This window comes from Gigantopelta aegis, chromosome 14 (assembly GCF_016097555.1).
Source record: "Gigantopelta aegis isolate Gae_Host chromosome 14, Gae_host_genome, whole genome shotgun sequence".
NCBI classification, from domain to species: Eukaryota; Metazoa; Mollusca; class Gastropoda; order Neomphalida; family Peltospiridae; genus Gigantopelta; species Gigantopelta aegis.
Window position 1 is genome coordinate 35987632 of NC_054712.1, and position 17736 is coordinate 36005367.

The window sequence follows — 17736 nt, forward strand, 5'->3', positions numbered from 1 at the left end:
TTTAATTTGTATCACAGCCTTTATTGTCAATGCACATGATGTAACATTAAATATTGAATGATATACTATTCTCCGATAAATACACTGTCAAATACTTAATGAGTCTTCGATATAATGCATCATATCACAACAATTAATCTTAGATGAGTCACTATGGTCACAACAAGGGCTGTCCGCATACATGTGAAAAACTATGAATCACTGACATCCGTCTACAGTACACAATACTAGGCATGGTATGTACACTAAAATACTGGTTTCGAAATTCTTCAGTTGCCCACACAAAACAATTAGAACAAACAATTCTGTTTCATTAACATTCTATCTCAAAACCTACACATTTTGTGGCAACTAGCTATTCTAATGCTCATTCATACCTATTTTTGGATAGTTTTATTCCAGTTTTACTGGTGTTTATTTCCTTAAAAATGAAAAATAGGAAAGTCTAACACTATTTTCCCCAACCTTACTACTCAGCTTTTCAACATGCAAAACGTTTTTGAACAGAATGCTATTCCTGATTAAAACCCATTCCTTATTACTTTTTTGTTGTTGTTGCTACATTCTGTTTATCATTATGTTGACAGGGCTGTAACATTTATTTATGACTGCTTCAGTGTAGTGGTATATTCTTAGTACTGAAAAGGTGTGGATACAGTTTTTCTCTCTCCCACCTCCCACCCCCACATGTATATGTAACTTTTATTGTGTTATATGGTTAACCAAAATGACAAGTTAAAATGTGAAAAATGTATGTCACCACCATACCCCAACCCCTGAATTCTATGAATAAAAATCCATCAAAAAGTCATCTATAAAACATATAGCATTCAAAATATTATTTACCTCAGGAGTAATAAACTTTACCATGTCAAACTGTATGCATAAAGAGTATGGTACAGCTATAAGAAGCAAATTGTTTATTTAACAACACATTTTATTTACGGTTATATGGTTAAGGACCACACAGATATTGAGGGAGGAAACCCGCTGTTGCTTCTTCATGGGTTACTCTTTTTGATTAGCAGCAAGGGATCTTTTATATGCACCATCCCATAGACAGGATAGCACATACCACAGCCGTTGATGTACCAGTCATGGTGCACTGGCTGGAACGAGAATGGTACAGCTATAAAAGCAATGCTTCATTTATTTTATGCTGCAACATTTAGCATTTTATTTTACAGAGAATAAATTACATATTTGTCTTAATAAAAGGTGACCCCCTACTCCCATCAAGCATGGTGTTCACTCTTGTTTCAAAGTGACCATTTTAATTAAAGGTCACTAGGTTGTCTTGTGCATCTTCCTAAACAAAATAATTATTCTGTAATGTAATAAGTAGTTGGTATCCTATTCCAGAGTTAAAACAAAGCTCTGTTGAAATTGGTTGGTTGTTGGCCAATTTTAAAAATTCTGACCAGTGTCAATATGTATATGGATTACTTTACTATTGGTATAAATTTATAAATTGTTCAGCATCCTTCTAAAAATGTTTACTCATTGTTAGTATACTATCTAGATTTACAGCTATGTTTATGTTAATCTTTCACAACTAGCAATGACATAGGAAACTGCCAAAATGTGTGTGTGTGTGTGTGTGGGGGGGGGGGGGGCGGGGGTTATACACATACACACACACACACACACATATATATATATATATATATATATATATATATAAATAAATCACTGCTGCTACTGCATCAAGAAAAGTGGGGGAGGGGGAAGCACATGCACCCCTTGCCCCCACCCCCACTTCCTACACCAGTGATTAGCAAGTATTGTTTTAATATAGAAGATGTAATTTATAGAAGAAAATCCTATCTCACTTAAGCCCCAATTCCAGCAGACCAAAATATTACATAATCCCACCCACATATTTCAAGAATATATTGATTGTTGAAAAGTGAAAATATTTACAACTAGAAACATCACACAAGTATCAATGTTTTTACCTAGTTATTAAGGTTGAACTCTTTTTAATTCGCACACATTCAAAGTGTTTTTCTCAGTATTTATTTTATATTAACAATATTAAAACATGTTACACCTCAAAAGTTTGATGGTAATTTTTAGTTTTTATCTTTTAATATTTTATGTATCAGCATCTGAACTGTTTAGCTATTTACCCCTTTGCATGAGTTCAAAAAACCCACAACCCCAGGTCATTGCATTCCCTAAGGCTTTGACCTTTGACCAAGTGAAACTAAGTGCAATTCCAAGCATATTCTCTTTGCATAAAGCTGTATCAGCAAAGATTAAATGCATTGCTAAGTGTGAATCCACATATGAATGATTTTAACTTTTAAAACATGTGGACGACCTACTGAGCATTACAACAATAATAAGTTGGTTAAAGTCAGACGACTAAAATGTACACACACCAAACAGCCAATGGTTAGACAAACATACAATTGTCTCAATATCTCCTTCTTTGAAAACAGGACAACTACCAAATGTACTTATTCACTGAAAGATCCATTATGTTCTGAATCTGGTTTATGTTACATCCATAAGGACAAGTGTTCCTGTATGTACAGGTAACATAATTCGCTATTTAGTAGACAAAGCCAGGCTTTATGCCAGAAAATAATAAAAATAAAATACAACACTGGCCAGCAAATTACTATTCAGAACTCTGACATTATATAGCAGTGCTCCCATATCACTAAACAACATACCTACTCTTCATAGGACTACGACTAAATAATAATATACTAGCCGACTATATATCTAATTACTAAATCTAGTGACTCGATCTGTTCCCTCAGGTTTCTGTTCTTAAATACTTGCAGTTCATTGTCCTTACTTTACCCTACAACATGTATGCCAGCAAACACATTTATTAACATTTCTTAATATCCAGTAATAATATCAACAGTATTATAATACAATATCACCTTTGAGCCGTTGCTATTATATGTACACATGCTTCCTGAAGTTTCTCAAGTTGCTATCCTTCCTTTCTTCATGTACATATTCATTCATGGCGAAGAGGAACATTTTCCCTCTTGCATTAATTAACTAATTGAATATATATACATGCATGTAATATATTAATTAATAAAGGGCATTTCACAATCTGAGGATGGTTATAAGATTTGTGTTCTCTACAATTCCTCCATTAGTACTTTTTGTCTTCACACAGCTGTTGTTATGGCTAGATTTCAGATGAGAATTCTTCAGTAACTTTGGATAAGCCGATGCTAATACTACAAAATCATATCACTAATTCTGTAACATATTTGCCCGACTTGTACACCTCTAGTAGCAATATCCCTACACTACATCTTTTTACCAACAGAGCGTACTTCAGTCATTTTGACGTACAATAGCTTTAGCGTCTTGGCATCATCTTTTTTGTTTTCATCTTATCACACAACAAAATCTGATCCTTCCATTAGTGAGATCAAATGAGATGTTTATCTGCAATAAACATCACCTATATACAAATTTGTTTTGTATTTCCACCAGGTAATGTGCACTCCCTACCGACCACTAACACCACTAACTATAACTAGGTGCAAGATTGTGATATTATTACAACAGACCTCTGAAATTGCACAAACAATTATTTTGTATATCTGTTGCTCATGCAATATTTGTTTTGTGTAATCCTTCTTTTGTTCGCGTATTAAATTCTGGACATCATTCACATAGTTTTAATGAGTTAATAAAAAATGAATAGGATTATTTTAAAAAATTTCTCTGGCATAGCCCATAAATGGTTTACATAAATATGCAATTTCCAGTGGCCTGTACTACAATCATGTACAGGCTTCAAATGGACTTCTAAAAATTAGCAATTTTGATGAACTGGGTTAGAAAATCTGGAGCCAAATTTAAGTTTCAATTGGCCACAATGGTGGTATATCTACAAAGGTCGTGTAGCTTTCGAACTAGCTTTTGTGGTGACCTAAAAATAAAATGGATTTGCTAATTTCAGTTTTAATTTCGCTTTTGACGATTTGTCAAATGACAGCTCTAACACATTCCATTCACCGTAAGAAGAACCACAGTGCCAGTATATCTACAAAGGGCATGTGGTTTTCTAATTAATGTTTTTGGTGAATTCAACATTTAACGATTTTTCAAACGACAGCTCCAACACTGTCACCATGACAAGAATCACAGTGCCTATGGCTTTCAAATTAGCTTTTTGGCTCATTAAAAATGAAATGTTATCGCCAAATTCAGTGTTTAACGATTTGTCGAACAACAGCTCTAACACTGAATGCGGAAATCTGCCTCTGACAGATTATTTGGTTTTTAACACGGAATGCGGAAACCTCCCTCAGACGGAGTACTTGGTTTCTGTTCCGTCGACAGTGAGAAGCACCACGGTGCGGTTATCAATCCACACGAGCCGGACCAGCTTGAGAATGTTGGTGACCGGGGTCGTGTGACACGGGGGCGTCGTGTACTGGCGGATACACTTGGTCTGTTGAGAACCGATTCCAAACAGGGTTGATGCTGCTGTCTGTAATGTAATTGAACAAGAGAGTAATAAACAAGAGAAATGCATTTAGAAAGTAAAGTTTGTTTTATTTAACGACGCCACTCGAGCACATTGATTTTTTTATCTTATCATCGCCTATTGGACGTCAAACATATGGTCATTCTGACAGTTTTTTTAGAGGAAACCCGCTGTCGCCACATAAGCTACTCTTTTACGACAGGCAGCAAGGGATCTTTTATTTACGCTTCCCACAGGCAGGATAGAACAAACCACGGCCTTTGTTGAACCAGTTATGGATCACTGGTCGGTGCAAGTGGTTTACACCTACCCATTGAGCCTTGCGGAGCACTCACTCAGGGTTTGGAGTCGGTATCTGCATTAAAAATCCCATGCCTCGACTGGGATCCGAACCCAGTACCTACCAGCCTGTAGACCGATGGCCTAACCACGACGCCACTGAGGCCGGTGCAAACATTTAGAAGTCTCAAAATGATAAATTAAGTCCAAGACAGTTTTAAATCGGATTATTTAAGGTCTTGAGAAAAAATGTAATAAATGAGGGCCTTGTTCCACGAAGCGATCATAGGCCTAAGATCACATTAATTGCATAACTTAAACTACCTGATGCACTTACGGTGATCTTAGTGTTAAGATCGCTTCGTAGAATGGGGCCCTGGACAATAATTCAATGGTAGATGACCAATGTATAAATAATAGAAGTATAAAATGTATTGTTATTATAGCATATAATACATAATGAGCCAAATTTATGAAGCCCATTTTTTTTAAACAGGTGTTTAAGCATTGAATTTGTAAATATATGTAGTTGCATACATGTAAGATAAAAACAGGCTATCTATATTCAGTATTCTCTATTTAACGTATCACTTTTCTAGAAACCTCAAATATAACTAAATCAGAATTTCATAAAAAATTAGAGAAAAACTGTATTTGGTGATAGCAAAATGTATGTGAACTGACCTGCCAGAACTTGAGTTTCTTGTCAACGTGTGAGAACGTGGCTAGAAACTTCCCATCCTGGTTCACAGACACGGCTATCACCGGCCCTTTATGTGCAGATATCGTCTACAAGAGAAACCAGTGTGTGCACATAAGAAATGATTATTAAACAATGAAAAATGTCCTAAAACACCACATTACATATCATTCATAAGGGACAACATTTCAAAATCTTAAGTTATCTTAAGTCAGTTTATGAGATTTTTACCTATTAATTAACTGATCGTTCAGTTATGTGAATTTATGAAGTTATATTTGCATAAACTAATCAATTATTATCATAAATTTGCATTAAAATGAGTTATCTTAAAACAATTTTCAGAAGTTTGCAACATTTAATTCAGAACGTTTAAGATACAGAACTAGTATGTGAACCGAATGATGGTGCATGTGAAATATTGTGTTCTGATTCAAAAAGCACCGGAGGTGAAAACTGGAACCCTTCTAATATACTGCAGTTGAAATCATGTTCATATGCAAGATCTACTGCTCATCAGGTTCCAAGTTCAGAATATTATTTATTAAACCAAAACACATTTGGCATAGTAACCATCAAAAGCATAATTTTTACCTGGAAAAATACTAACACATAAAAATAAAACCTCAACTTACAGCAAAAGATCCAACCTTATGCAAGCTATGTACGGAATAACAAGAGAAACGAGATGGTTTGATGTTTACCTGAGTTTTTGCGTGTTGTTTCATCTCGTACAGAGCCAAGCCACCATTCTTGGAGCCCACCCAGATTCGCTTTGTCTGAGCACAGAACGATACCATGCTAAACCTGTAATTGATTTCATATTAATAAAAAATATAGAATAATTTCATAACCATTTTCACTGAGTTAAAGTCCGAACCAAATTGTTAACAACTACAATAAATTACTCTCCTACCTTTAATTACCATTATATTTCCCCCCAATTTTGTCCAGACACAAGTTGTGAAAAAACCATTACAGTGACACAGATTCCACATATGAGACTGTAACGATGTCGACAGTATCGACTTTGCCGAGATAACATACGGCAAAATACATGCAGTTTCTGCCATCTGCCATTTTGGGGTTTTTATGGAATACTCTTCAAGAGGGGTGAAAGCCTCCAAAGTATGTGACATAATTCATATAAAATCAATGATCTCTAGTGGTATCATTACAAAATATTTTTTTAATAATAATAATAAAATTAATATGACGTCATCACGTTTACTTTTATATTATATCATGTTATGACATTGTTAGATTAAGGCATATCCTTTCACCCCTCTTGGAGAATATTCCATAAAAAGTCAAAATTACATGCTTTTTGCCCTATGCGATCTCAGCGAAGTCGATATAGGTGACATGGTTATCATCTAGTATGTGGAATCTGTGTCATTGTAATGGGTTTTTTCAAGATTTCTGTCTGGACGAAATGTGGGTAAAATCTCACGAAAAATAAAGGTAGGAGAGCAATTCTTCGTAGTTGTTAACATTTTGGTTCGGACTTTAAATAATAAAGTCACTAATTTGACAAGAGGGAATTACAGGGTACTAATGGAAAGGACAAAATAATAAGATATAAATATTTCTTGATATACAGGACTGAATATATTTACAGATGTTTTTGCTTTTCAAATAACATTTTAAAATATGAAGTTGTCCACTTGAAGGCATATTGTCACAGACCACTGACCTATTAAATGGCCTAAGTATTACCTAAAGAAATATATATTTGATTTGTGCCTAAATGTACTTTATTCAGCCATCTACGTAGCCACCATACTCCACTTACTAATGATATTTTGTAAAAATTATTGAATTATGGCAATGGTCCATAATTCAAAAACTAATATTGCCAAGAGGGTTGACATGGATTTTACTCCATCATGGTTCAGTTATGGTGATGCAATAGCTAGATTTGGTTTCCAAACATTAATGTAATTATCATTTATTATCTGTTTTTAGAGAAATAAGGTCCTTAAATCTGTGACAGTATGCCTTTAAAACCGTTTATAAAGTTTGGAGTAAAGTATAATAATACAAATTCATAAAACAAATACTATATTGGGGGAGGGGATGAGAAAGAAAATAAAGAAATCCACCACAGAACAATAATTTTTCTTTCTTTATTATCTATTGACAAAATATGAAAACAAGATACAACACATTATTAATGGAGTTGAGAACAACCAATAATATTGTTTCATAGTGCCATCTATATATTTATATACTATGGTAGTATACTGGGTCCTAGTTCACAAAACTCTTAAAGGTGTATACTACCAAATCAAATCCCACAGACGACAATAGTAACATATGTGGCTAGAACTCCTACCTGCAGCATTTCAATCAACATAAATGCCACGGATATAAATACTACCACTCCTCACCCTTACAGTGAATCAGAAAAAAATGGCGGCCAAGCTGCTCATTTCTGAGATAACGACTACTGTAGTTCCGCACAAAATTCTAACGTACTAATCAAAATTATACCCAGGAGATTTTCCAGTCTTACATATTAGTTATAAAAATACCTGGAATAAAAACCATAAAAATGAGTCAGTATTATCATAACCTGTTATGGTATTCAAATAACCGGTACCATTTTTATGGTTTTTATTCCAGGGATTTTCATAAATAATATATAAAACTGGAAAATCACCTGGGTTTAATTTTGATTAGTACTTTAGCACCTTTTTTTTTACAGGTACCCCATACATGTTTCAAGCACAAGGTTACTTGACAGTGGTACAAGATGAAATAAAATTGCATACATATTTCATATAAATCAATGGAATTAATTGTGTAAAGAACAAAAAGTAAGCTAAATTCAAGCCCCTGCATTAAGTTATGTTGTGACCATGGTGGCCATTTTGAAAAATGGCCACCATGGCAACCACAGGGAAAATCTGCAATGTCCCTATATGGCCTCAGATTACAGTTATCTTCCCATTTGGTTGTCCAAAATCCAGAAATTTGACCGCGCAAGTAGTCTGCTGTTTGACTGTGATTATTTCATGGCAGACAGCTATGAAGTGGCAACTGTTTGACTGAAGTGACAGGGGATAGCATGTAGTTTGTAAACATGTGTAACTTGTTGACATTGAAGACTTGTTTGTGGTAATTCCCGCCCATGCAAAAGTAGTGCTTTTTGTGTAAAATGGGTGTACTCCGGCCTGGTTTAGAGGGTGTGTCTATTTAAACCAATATGCTGGGAGAAAGAGCTGGACAACAGGGGTTGTCCTTTTCAGGGTATGTGTCCCCCGTGCAGGCAAAGATACATACAAAACTTCACGGGCCTGCTGATATTAATAAAAATGTTATAGCCACTAAGGCTATATAGAAACATATAGCGAAATTAATTGTGGTCTGAGGCCATATCTAGAAATAACTATTTTGGTATGTTCTTACTTCATGCCAAGTTTCATGCTTTTATCATCAAAGGCACAATTCTTCTATAATTTTTACCAATGCGCTACACTATTTGCCCCGACAAAACTAATTTTATTTTACAACCAACACACTCACATTTATCACCGACCACAGGACTTGTGGTGTTCACTTCTTTTTCAAAAGTTCGGCGCACCTCGAATTTTGACCCAGCCGGAAGTTATTTGGTTTAGTACTACCTATAGGGGCCTAGTTCACAAAATTTTAAAGTAACATCAAACTATCTTTGCAAGTCTTTTTGATATTCTCTGCAAAATTAATGCGAGAGGTTCGTGAATTATGCCCCTGTCTGTTTAATACCCAGGAGTTCTGTAATTTCTTTAAACAGATATATTACTGGCGTTCCTGTTCACTGTACCTGCATATGGCTGGAAAGAGTTCTTGAAGACCTTTCATCTTCAGCTGTGACATCTCCAGACAATGCATCGTGACATCCATCACCTGGATAAAAAGATAACATAACACACAAATAAATACATGACTTCACTTCACACACTGAATACCAGCTGCAACTATAATAAACTTAACTGAGGACAATAATAAAGATAATGTTTCACACCCGTATTCCAAGGTTTAAACATCAGTTTGTCATGGTAACAGAATTCTACCTGTTGTTTACTATTTTATATGTAACGTCCAATGGTAGAAATTGCAACTGAAATACACAGCAAAACAATTTTTTTTTTTTTAGAAAAAACACCTTTGACCTATGGGCAAGCAACTCTAAATGCAAACCCATGAATTTGCATGCAGATTGGTTCTATAGTACAAATTTAGGATCAATACAATAGACAATCTGGAATCATGTGTAAACTAAACAAATGATAGAAACAAATACAGCAATATTAGAAAATTACATATTGCCTTTAGGTTTCACAAATTGCAGAATTCTAGTAACATAAAACTCTTATAAAATGAAAGTTAGATAATCATAAAACAAAACAGGAATTCTGTGGAATTAAACATCTCGTCTGCCCTAAAAAAAAAATTCAGTGTACTGTGATGAACATACATAGGAGCAACTATAAACCAAGCTATATTGACCTGGGACGTATAGTTTGTGAGAAACTGATTTAAATGTGAAATGTTAATGTTAAACTTTAACGCAAAAGATGATGCTGTTGCCACTGCCGTCAGAAAGATAACACCCATGCCCACTTTGTAAAGGCAAAACAATAGAAACAAACCAAACCCCCCCTCCCACATACAAGATTCTTACCTCTAACAGGAGGTCAGTCACATCACTTGGCCTCTTTTCGACTAGAAGTTCATGTTAGATTTTGTATCACACCCGTATGAGAACTGCGAGTGCTGGGACTGTGTGTTCTGGAGCTGGGTGTTGTAGACTCTTACAAAACAATGAAAACCACCAAACAGATTCTCACCTCTAACAGAAGGTCAGCCACATCGTTTGGCATCTTTTCGACGAGCAGCTCAATTACATGTAAGATTTCGTATCGCGCCCGGATGAGAACCGAGTTCTGTAACTGCGAGTGCTGGGACTGTGTGTTCTGGAGCTGGGCGTTGTAGACTCTTACAAAACAATGAAAACCACCAAACAGATTCTCACCTCTAACAGAAGGTCAGCCACATCGTTTGGCATCTTTTCGACGAGCAGCTCAATTACATGTAAGATTTCGTATCGCGCCCGGATGAGAACCGAGTTCTGTAACTGCGAGTGCTGGGACTGTGTGTTCTGCAGCTGGGCGTTGTAGCGGGCCACCTCCTTCGCCATGGTGATAATGAAAGTCGGAGGTCGCGCCGTGGCTATCAGCGACAGGGAGTGGTGGGCGGTACGGCACGCGTCGGCAGCAGGGGTTAGAGGCAGGCCGTACGTCATGCTGTAAACAAAGTGAATCACACAGATAAAAGTGGGTTATGAAAAGAAAAATCAGGGAATTTTAATATTGGTGGCCGGGCACCGCAACTGTCCATAGAGTGAGCAGCAGGGGTTAGAGGCAGGCCGTACGTCATGCTGTAAACAAAGTGAATCACACAGATAAAAGTGGGTTATGAAAAGAAAAATCAGGGAATTTTAATATTGGTGGCCGGGCACCGCAACTGTCCATAGAGTGAGCAGCAGGGGTTAGAGGCAGGCTGTACGTCATGCTGTAAATAAAGTGAATCACACAGATAAAAGTGGGTTATGAAAAGAAAAATCAGGGAATTTTAATATTGGTGGCCGGGCACCGCAACTGTCCATAGAGTGAGCAGCAGGGGTTAGAGGCAGGCTGTACGTCATGCTGTAAACAATGAGAATCATACAGATAAAAGTGGATTATCAAAAGAAAAATCAGGAAATTTTAATATTAATGGCTGGGTATCGTGACTAGCCATAGTCAACAGCAGGGGTTAGAGGTAGGCTGTATGTCATGCTGTAAACAAAGAGAATCTTACAGATGAAAGTGGGTTACAAACAAAACAAAAAACAATAAAAAAGAATGTTTTTTTTTAAATATTGGGGGCCAGGTACTCAGACAGGCCATAGGGTTAGAGTTGCACAATTTTGTAAAATGGTAGCTCCCAAATAGAATTTATGAAAAACACTAGACGAAACTATAATGTAAATTTTTGACAGAGAATATGGGAAACTTTGTACAATGAGTGGGAAACACTGTACAAACTGTACAGATGACTTAAAATCCAGAATTCTCGATAATCAGAAAAGGTTTTATCTCTGGAATCTTAAGGAAAAGACATTTATGTAAAAAATAAATTAAATAAATCCGTTGACTGAACATTAAATCTAATAATCCATGTACAATTATTACTAGTATTAGGTAATAAACCTAAGTTAAGAGCTCAAAAGAATACAAGAGAAAACATTCTTAAAATGACCAGTTACTGTTCCAATATAGAGGACAGGACGCAGCCCAGTGGTACAGTGCTCACTCGATGAGCGGTCGGTCTGGGATCGATCCCCACCGGTGGGCCCATTGGGCTATTTCTCGTTCCAGCCAATGCACCATGACTGGTATATCAAAGGCTGTGATATGTACTATCCTGTCTGTGGGATGGTGCATATAAAAGATCCCTTGCTGCTAATCGAAAAGAGTAGCCTATGACGTGGCAACAGTGGGTTTCCTCTCTCTATATCTGTGTGGTCCTTAACCATATGTCTGACGCCATATAACTGTAAATAAAATGTGTTGAGTGCATCATTAAATCAAACATTTCTTTCTTTGTTCTGACCTGGGAAGCAGTCTCTCGGCATCGACGGCCAGTTCCAGGAGTCCGAGCAGCACAGAGGACACATCGAGGTGAGGCTCCCACACCGTGAAGCCACGGCCCAGCAGGTCGATCGCCGCACGGCGGATTGGGGTGTGCGACGGAAGTCTGGAGCTCGGGGGAGTTAGCAGGAGGAACGTCAATGCTTTACCTGAAATCATAGTTTATACGAGATAAGAGGCTTGCATACCCAAATATTTTTACAGACGTTTTTTTTTTAAAGTTAACTTTTTGACAAAATTATTTACTCTTTATCATTACTGTATGATTTTCTTAAACCCTAACACTAAACTTAACCCATTTTCTTTCTGGGGGTGGCCCCCATACCCCGTTGACTGTAGCGCCATACCCAAAAATATCTTTGTGACAGAAACACTGGCTTGAGATAAATTAATGATCACAACATTCAAAACTCTTATAAAATATAGTGGACATGTTTTATTTTGAACAAATTAATTATGATCAAAATGAAACATTTTCTATAAGAGACTTGAGATAAACTCAAAATGCTAATAAAATACAGTTTTGAAGGCTTAGTATTATTTTGGACAAATTAATTATTATCAGAGATGAAACATTTTCTATAAGAAACTCAAGATAAACTAGAAATGCTAATAAAATGCAGTGAGTAATAAAATATTACCATTTTCAGTTTATCTGTCAACTTAATGATAAATAATCAGAGATGAAAATGGTCTTCAAAAATAAATAAATCTCAAAACGTTTGTAAAATTTTGAAAACTTTTATATCTTTTATATACACTTTCCCACAGACGGAATTGCACACACCACAGCTTTTGAAAAACCAGAGAACTGTAGAAAAATGTGGAATTTTTTCATCCATAGAAAATTTACACTTAAGCAGTGCTCCAAGAAAAGAAAAACTCTTTAGTCCAAATTTCATTAAAAAAAGATACAAATTTCAGATAACAATGAATGTGGTGAAACCATAAAAGAAGCAACTCACTTGTATGTCTTGCCAAGTTATAGTTGGCCAAGCTGAATCCCTCCTGTACATTCTTTTTGCCTTTTTTCACTTCCTCAGGTTTTCTTCGACTGGGTTCGATCTCATGACCAAACTCTGCTCCAATCACTCCCAGCATCACGATTGCAGTCGCCTGTCTTCTCCGACTTTCAAACGACACCGATACTTTGTGAGCTGGGGAATCACCTACAAGAAAGGAAAGGAATACTGGGTGTAACAATACGTCAGTATTCTAAAACTATTTGAAAGAAGAAACCTGCTGCTGCCATATAGGCCACTCCTACCAATAAACCAGACACTGCCCTATTTTGTAAACACTATGGCATTATTTTCCACTATTAGAAAGAAGAAACCTGCTGCTGCCATATAGGCGACTCCTACCAATAAACCAGACACTGCCCTATTTTGTAAACACTATGGCATATTTTCCACTATTAGAAAGAAGAAACCTGCTGCAGCCATATAGGCGACTCCTACCAATAAACCAGACACTGCCCTATTTTGTAAACACTATGGCATATTTTCCACTATTAGAGCCATTTTTGATAAGTGAAATAGGACATTACTTAGATTTTACTGTTTAATTTATCCATTTCCTTATATTCAAATTGCATTTTTAATATCTTAAAAAATGCACGGACCTCTGAGAAGTAACGGTTATGGAGATGAGCACTAGTCTATTTCTTAATGATACTTCTCTGTTTAAACCAGAATTATGTCTATAAGTGTCTAAACAATTCAAATCTTGTAACTGTTCTCAAGTAAATAACTGGCACAAACAAACTTTTAGTTAAGTGGAAAACCACAACACTTGCAGTAATTTTCTTATGAAGAAACATATATCCCAACTGACAGCTCAGTGGATACTAATTTTACAATAAAACAAATGCACCCAGAGCAGCTAAATGAATCAATCTGCCAAAGAAACAGAAAATATATCAATGTCCGTTTTATGTTCATTACAAAAAGTTAAAGTCTGTTTTGTTGAACGACATCACCTAAGACACTGATTTATTAATGATCAGCTATTGGATGTCAAACATTTGGTAATTTTGACATACAGTCTTAGAGAGAAAACCCCGCTTAGTTCATTAGTAGCAAGGGATATTTCATCCACCATCCCACAGACAGGTTAGTACATACCACAACCGTTCATATACCAGTTGTGGCGCACTGGCTGGAACAAGAGATAGCCCAATGGGCCCACCGACAGTTTACGTTCATTGCTCATTCCTACGACTGTTCTGACTGTATTGATACCAATCTGTCAGCATCTGTTCATTCCTACAACTGTTCTGACTGTATTGATACCAACCTGCCAGCATCTGTTCATTCCTACGACTGTTCTGACTGTATTGATACCAACCTGCCAGCATCTGTTCATTCCTACAACTGTTCTGACTGTATTGATACCAACCTGCCAGCATCTGTTCATTCCTACCACTGTTCTGACTGTCTTGATACCAACCTGCCAGCATCTGTTCATTCCTACGACTGTTCTGACTGTATTGATACCAACCTGCCAGCATCTGTTCATACCTACGACTGTTCTGACTGTATTGATACCAACCTGCCAGCATCTGTTCATTCCTACGACTGTTCTGACTGTATTGATACCAACCTGCCAGCATCTGTTCATACCTACGACTGTTCTGACTGTATTGATACCAACCTGCCAGCATCTGTTCATTCCTACGACTGTTCTGATTGTATTGATACCAACCTGCCAGCATCTGTTCATTCCTACGACTGTTCTGACTGTACTGACACCAACCTGCCAGCATCTGTTCATTCCTACGACTTTTCTGACTGTACTGATACCAACCTGCCAGCATCTGTTCATTCCTATGACTGTTCTGACTGTATTGATACCAACCTGCCAGCACCTGTTCATACCTACGACTGTTCTGACTGTATTGATACCAACCTGCCAGCATCTGTTCATTCCTACGACTGTTCTGACTGTATTGATACCAACCTGCCAGCTTCTGTTCATTCCTACGACTGTTCTGACTGTATTGATACCAACCTGCCAGCATCTGTTCATTCCTACGACTTTTCTGACTGTACTGATACCAACCTGCCAGCATCTGTTCATTCCTACGACTGTTCTGACTGTACTGATACCAACCTGCCAGCATCTGTTCATACCTACGACTGTTCTGACTGTTTTGATACCAACCTGCCAGCATCTGTTCATCATCTTCTTCATCTTCCTCTTCATCCTCTTTCTGTCCCGGTGTGTCACTCAGCAGACTGTGTTGTGGATCAACGTACGTTGGAAGAGATGGCGCCCATTCATCAACAATCCCCTTTCTGCCCTCTGGACCAATACGACGCAGTTCGGCCAGGAGAAGAGCCTGGGCAGCCTCTCGGATCTGAACAACAAAATATATTATATACTCAGGGGTGCAGAAATGGAAAATATTTCACTAGCTCTCCGGACCAGAACCAAGTAAAATGTACTAGCTAGCCCACCAGTATTTCTACTAGTCCGCCAATATTGTTTAACAATATTATAATATACACTTCAAATGATAGTCTTAACCATATATGTCTGACGCCATATAACCGTAAATAAAAGAAATCAAAATGTGTTAAATAAAACATTTCCTTCCTTCAAATGATAGATATAAATTTGACAAAAACATTATCAATAACTTAGTTGGCCAAGTGATCAACATCACATGGCAAACGAAATAAAAAAGACACACACTCTCCCCCACCCCACCCCACCCCCGAAACCTTGATTAACAAAACCAGATCGCCCGTCGGACTAATAGTTGTATTGTTTAACTCGTCCGTCAGAAATTTTACTCGCATTTGGTTAACAGGCGAGTACTTTATTCAATTATTTACAGAACACATTCTTGTAGGAAGGAAGGAAGGAAGGAAATGATTTATTTAACGATGCACTCAACACACTTAATTACGGTTATATGGCATCAGACATATGATTAAGGACCACACAGATATTGAGAGAGAAAACCCGCTGTTGCCACTTCATGGGCTACTCTTTCCGATTAGCAGCAAGGGATCTTTTATATGCACCATCCCACAGACAGAATAGCACACACCACAGCCTTTGATATACCAGTCATGGTGCACTGGTTAGAACGATATTTTTGTAGGAGGATGGGACAGACTATAGAGAGTAATTCTTACTTCTAGACATCGATCCTGCCACCTGCGAGCCAGCATCTCGAGTTGCGGCGAATGGTAATGAGTGGCGCCGACCAGCTCGGGTAGTAGGACACAGTGTAATGCGGCCAGCAGACTCCAGCCCTGTTTGATCTGAGCCTGCTGCATCCCCATTGCGTCATCGTCATCAACACCGCCGTCACCACTGTCAGGACCATCAAACACTACCAAACCGTGGTGGCCACTGTACACAAGGTCCTTTTTTCTGAAAATAAATTTATAAAACTGTCTCTTTTTTTGCTGACCAGACTGACAATTTTTTTATTTTTTATTTAATTGATTTTTTTTTTTTTATTATTCATTTACAGAATCCCTGTTACAAAAAAACCTGTTCCCATCTAGGGGTAAATTAAAGGTTAGGCAGTAAGCAATTAAAAGTAAAATAACTTGATAGCTCAGACTGACAATTTGATATTACTACCAAAGACATTAAGGAAGGAAGGAAGGAAATGTTTTTTTTAACGACGCACTCAACACATTTTATTTATGGTTGGTAATATGGCGTCGGACATATCGAGGGGTTAGTGCCAGAACCAATTATCTCCTTTCCACTTCAATCTGAAAAAACTGCACTGAAAACGTTGGAATGCACTTAAAAATCGGAAACTTAACTTTTGCTAAATATTTTGCTTTTAGATGCTAGCAGTTATTTGTTTTAGTATAAACCTTAAATGTTTTGTCTGCTAATAATAATAAATCATGATGTAATTAGATGAAGAACTATTTAATTTATTCTGGCTCCTGGAACTTGAACACAAACAGCTCCAACCAGCATGCCAGAGCAAGCTATTTATAAACAGTTTTTCTTACAGTCCAGCATATGTGACAAATTGTGTGAAATCTCAAGTAAAGAATAATGTTATCTTGCAGTGAGTCCACATGGCATACAGTAAATGTTTAATTTCGCAGCAGCTCGAGACACCTAATTGGGTCTGTGTTGTTAATACTTCGAAAATGTACTGGCGGCAGGAAGTAATTGTAAACAATAACAAATTATCTTTGGATGGCAGACACTGGAAAGGGTCATGGGTGTTTCCAGCTGTGTGCACAGTAACCTTATCCTACACTGCTCCCTGGTATTGTAGCAGGTTGTTAGAAGCTCTTAACAACTTTAGAAAAACAATTTGTCAAACAAAGCAAAGCCTTAAAACCAGTTATAACAGATATATTTGTTATACTAATTATTACATGAAATACCAGTTATAACAGATATATTTATTACACTAATTAAACACGAAATGTAAGCTATCATATATATATAGTGTAAATCATGAAATTAATGCGAGCAAGTAATTAATCCGTAAAATGCGGCAAACACATCGACACAATAATAACGTGACGCATTTTGTTTAGTCTCATTCCCAATACAAAAAAATGTGCAGGATTTTACTATAATACTTCTAAATAAAA

General features: G+C 36.9%; 1 protein-coding gene across 6 annotated transcripts in view; it reads right to left on the reverse strand.

Annotated features, from left to right (window-relative positions):
* The window catches only part of LOC121389454 (WD repeat-containing protein 7-like), a 65355-nt gene continuing 47619 nt past the window's right edge, over positions 1–17736 (reverse strand). For 5 of the 6 annotated variants that reach the window (XM_041521090.1, XM_041521088.1, XM_041521089.1 and 2 more), the window contains 9 exons: positions 16291–16531; positions 15308–15503; positions 13108–13311; positions 12105–12291; positions 10483–10753; positions 9271–9353; positions 6164–6266; positions 5444–5548; positions 1–4483 (listed from right to left, as the gene is read on the reverse strand). In XM_041521090.1, coding sequence (XP_041377024.1) covers positions 4298–4483; positions 5444–5548; positions 6164–6266; positions 9271–9353; positions 10483–10753; positions 12105–12291; positions 13108–13311; positions 15308–15503; positions 16291–16531 — 1576 coding nt within the window. In that variant the 3' untranslated portion in view covers positions 1–4297. Of the gene's footprint in view, positions 4484–5443; positions 5549–6163; positions 6267–9270; positions 9354–10482; positions 10754–12104; positions 12292–13107; positions 13312–14440; positions 14451–15307; positions 15504–16290; positions 16532–17736 lie in introns of all 6 variants that reach the window. The other variant, XM_041521086.1, reaches the window with a different exon arrangement.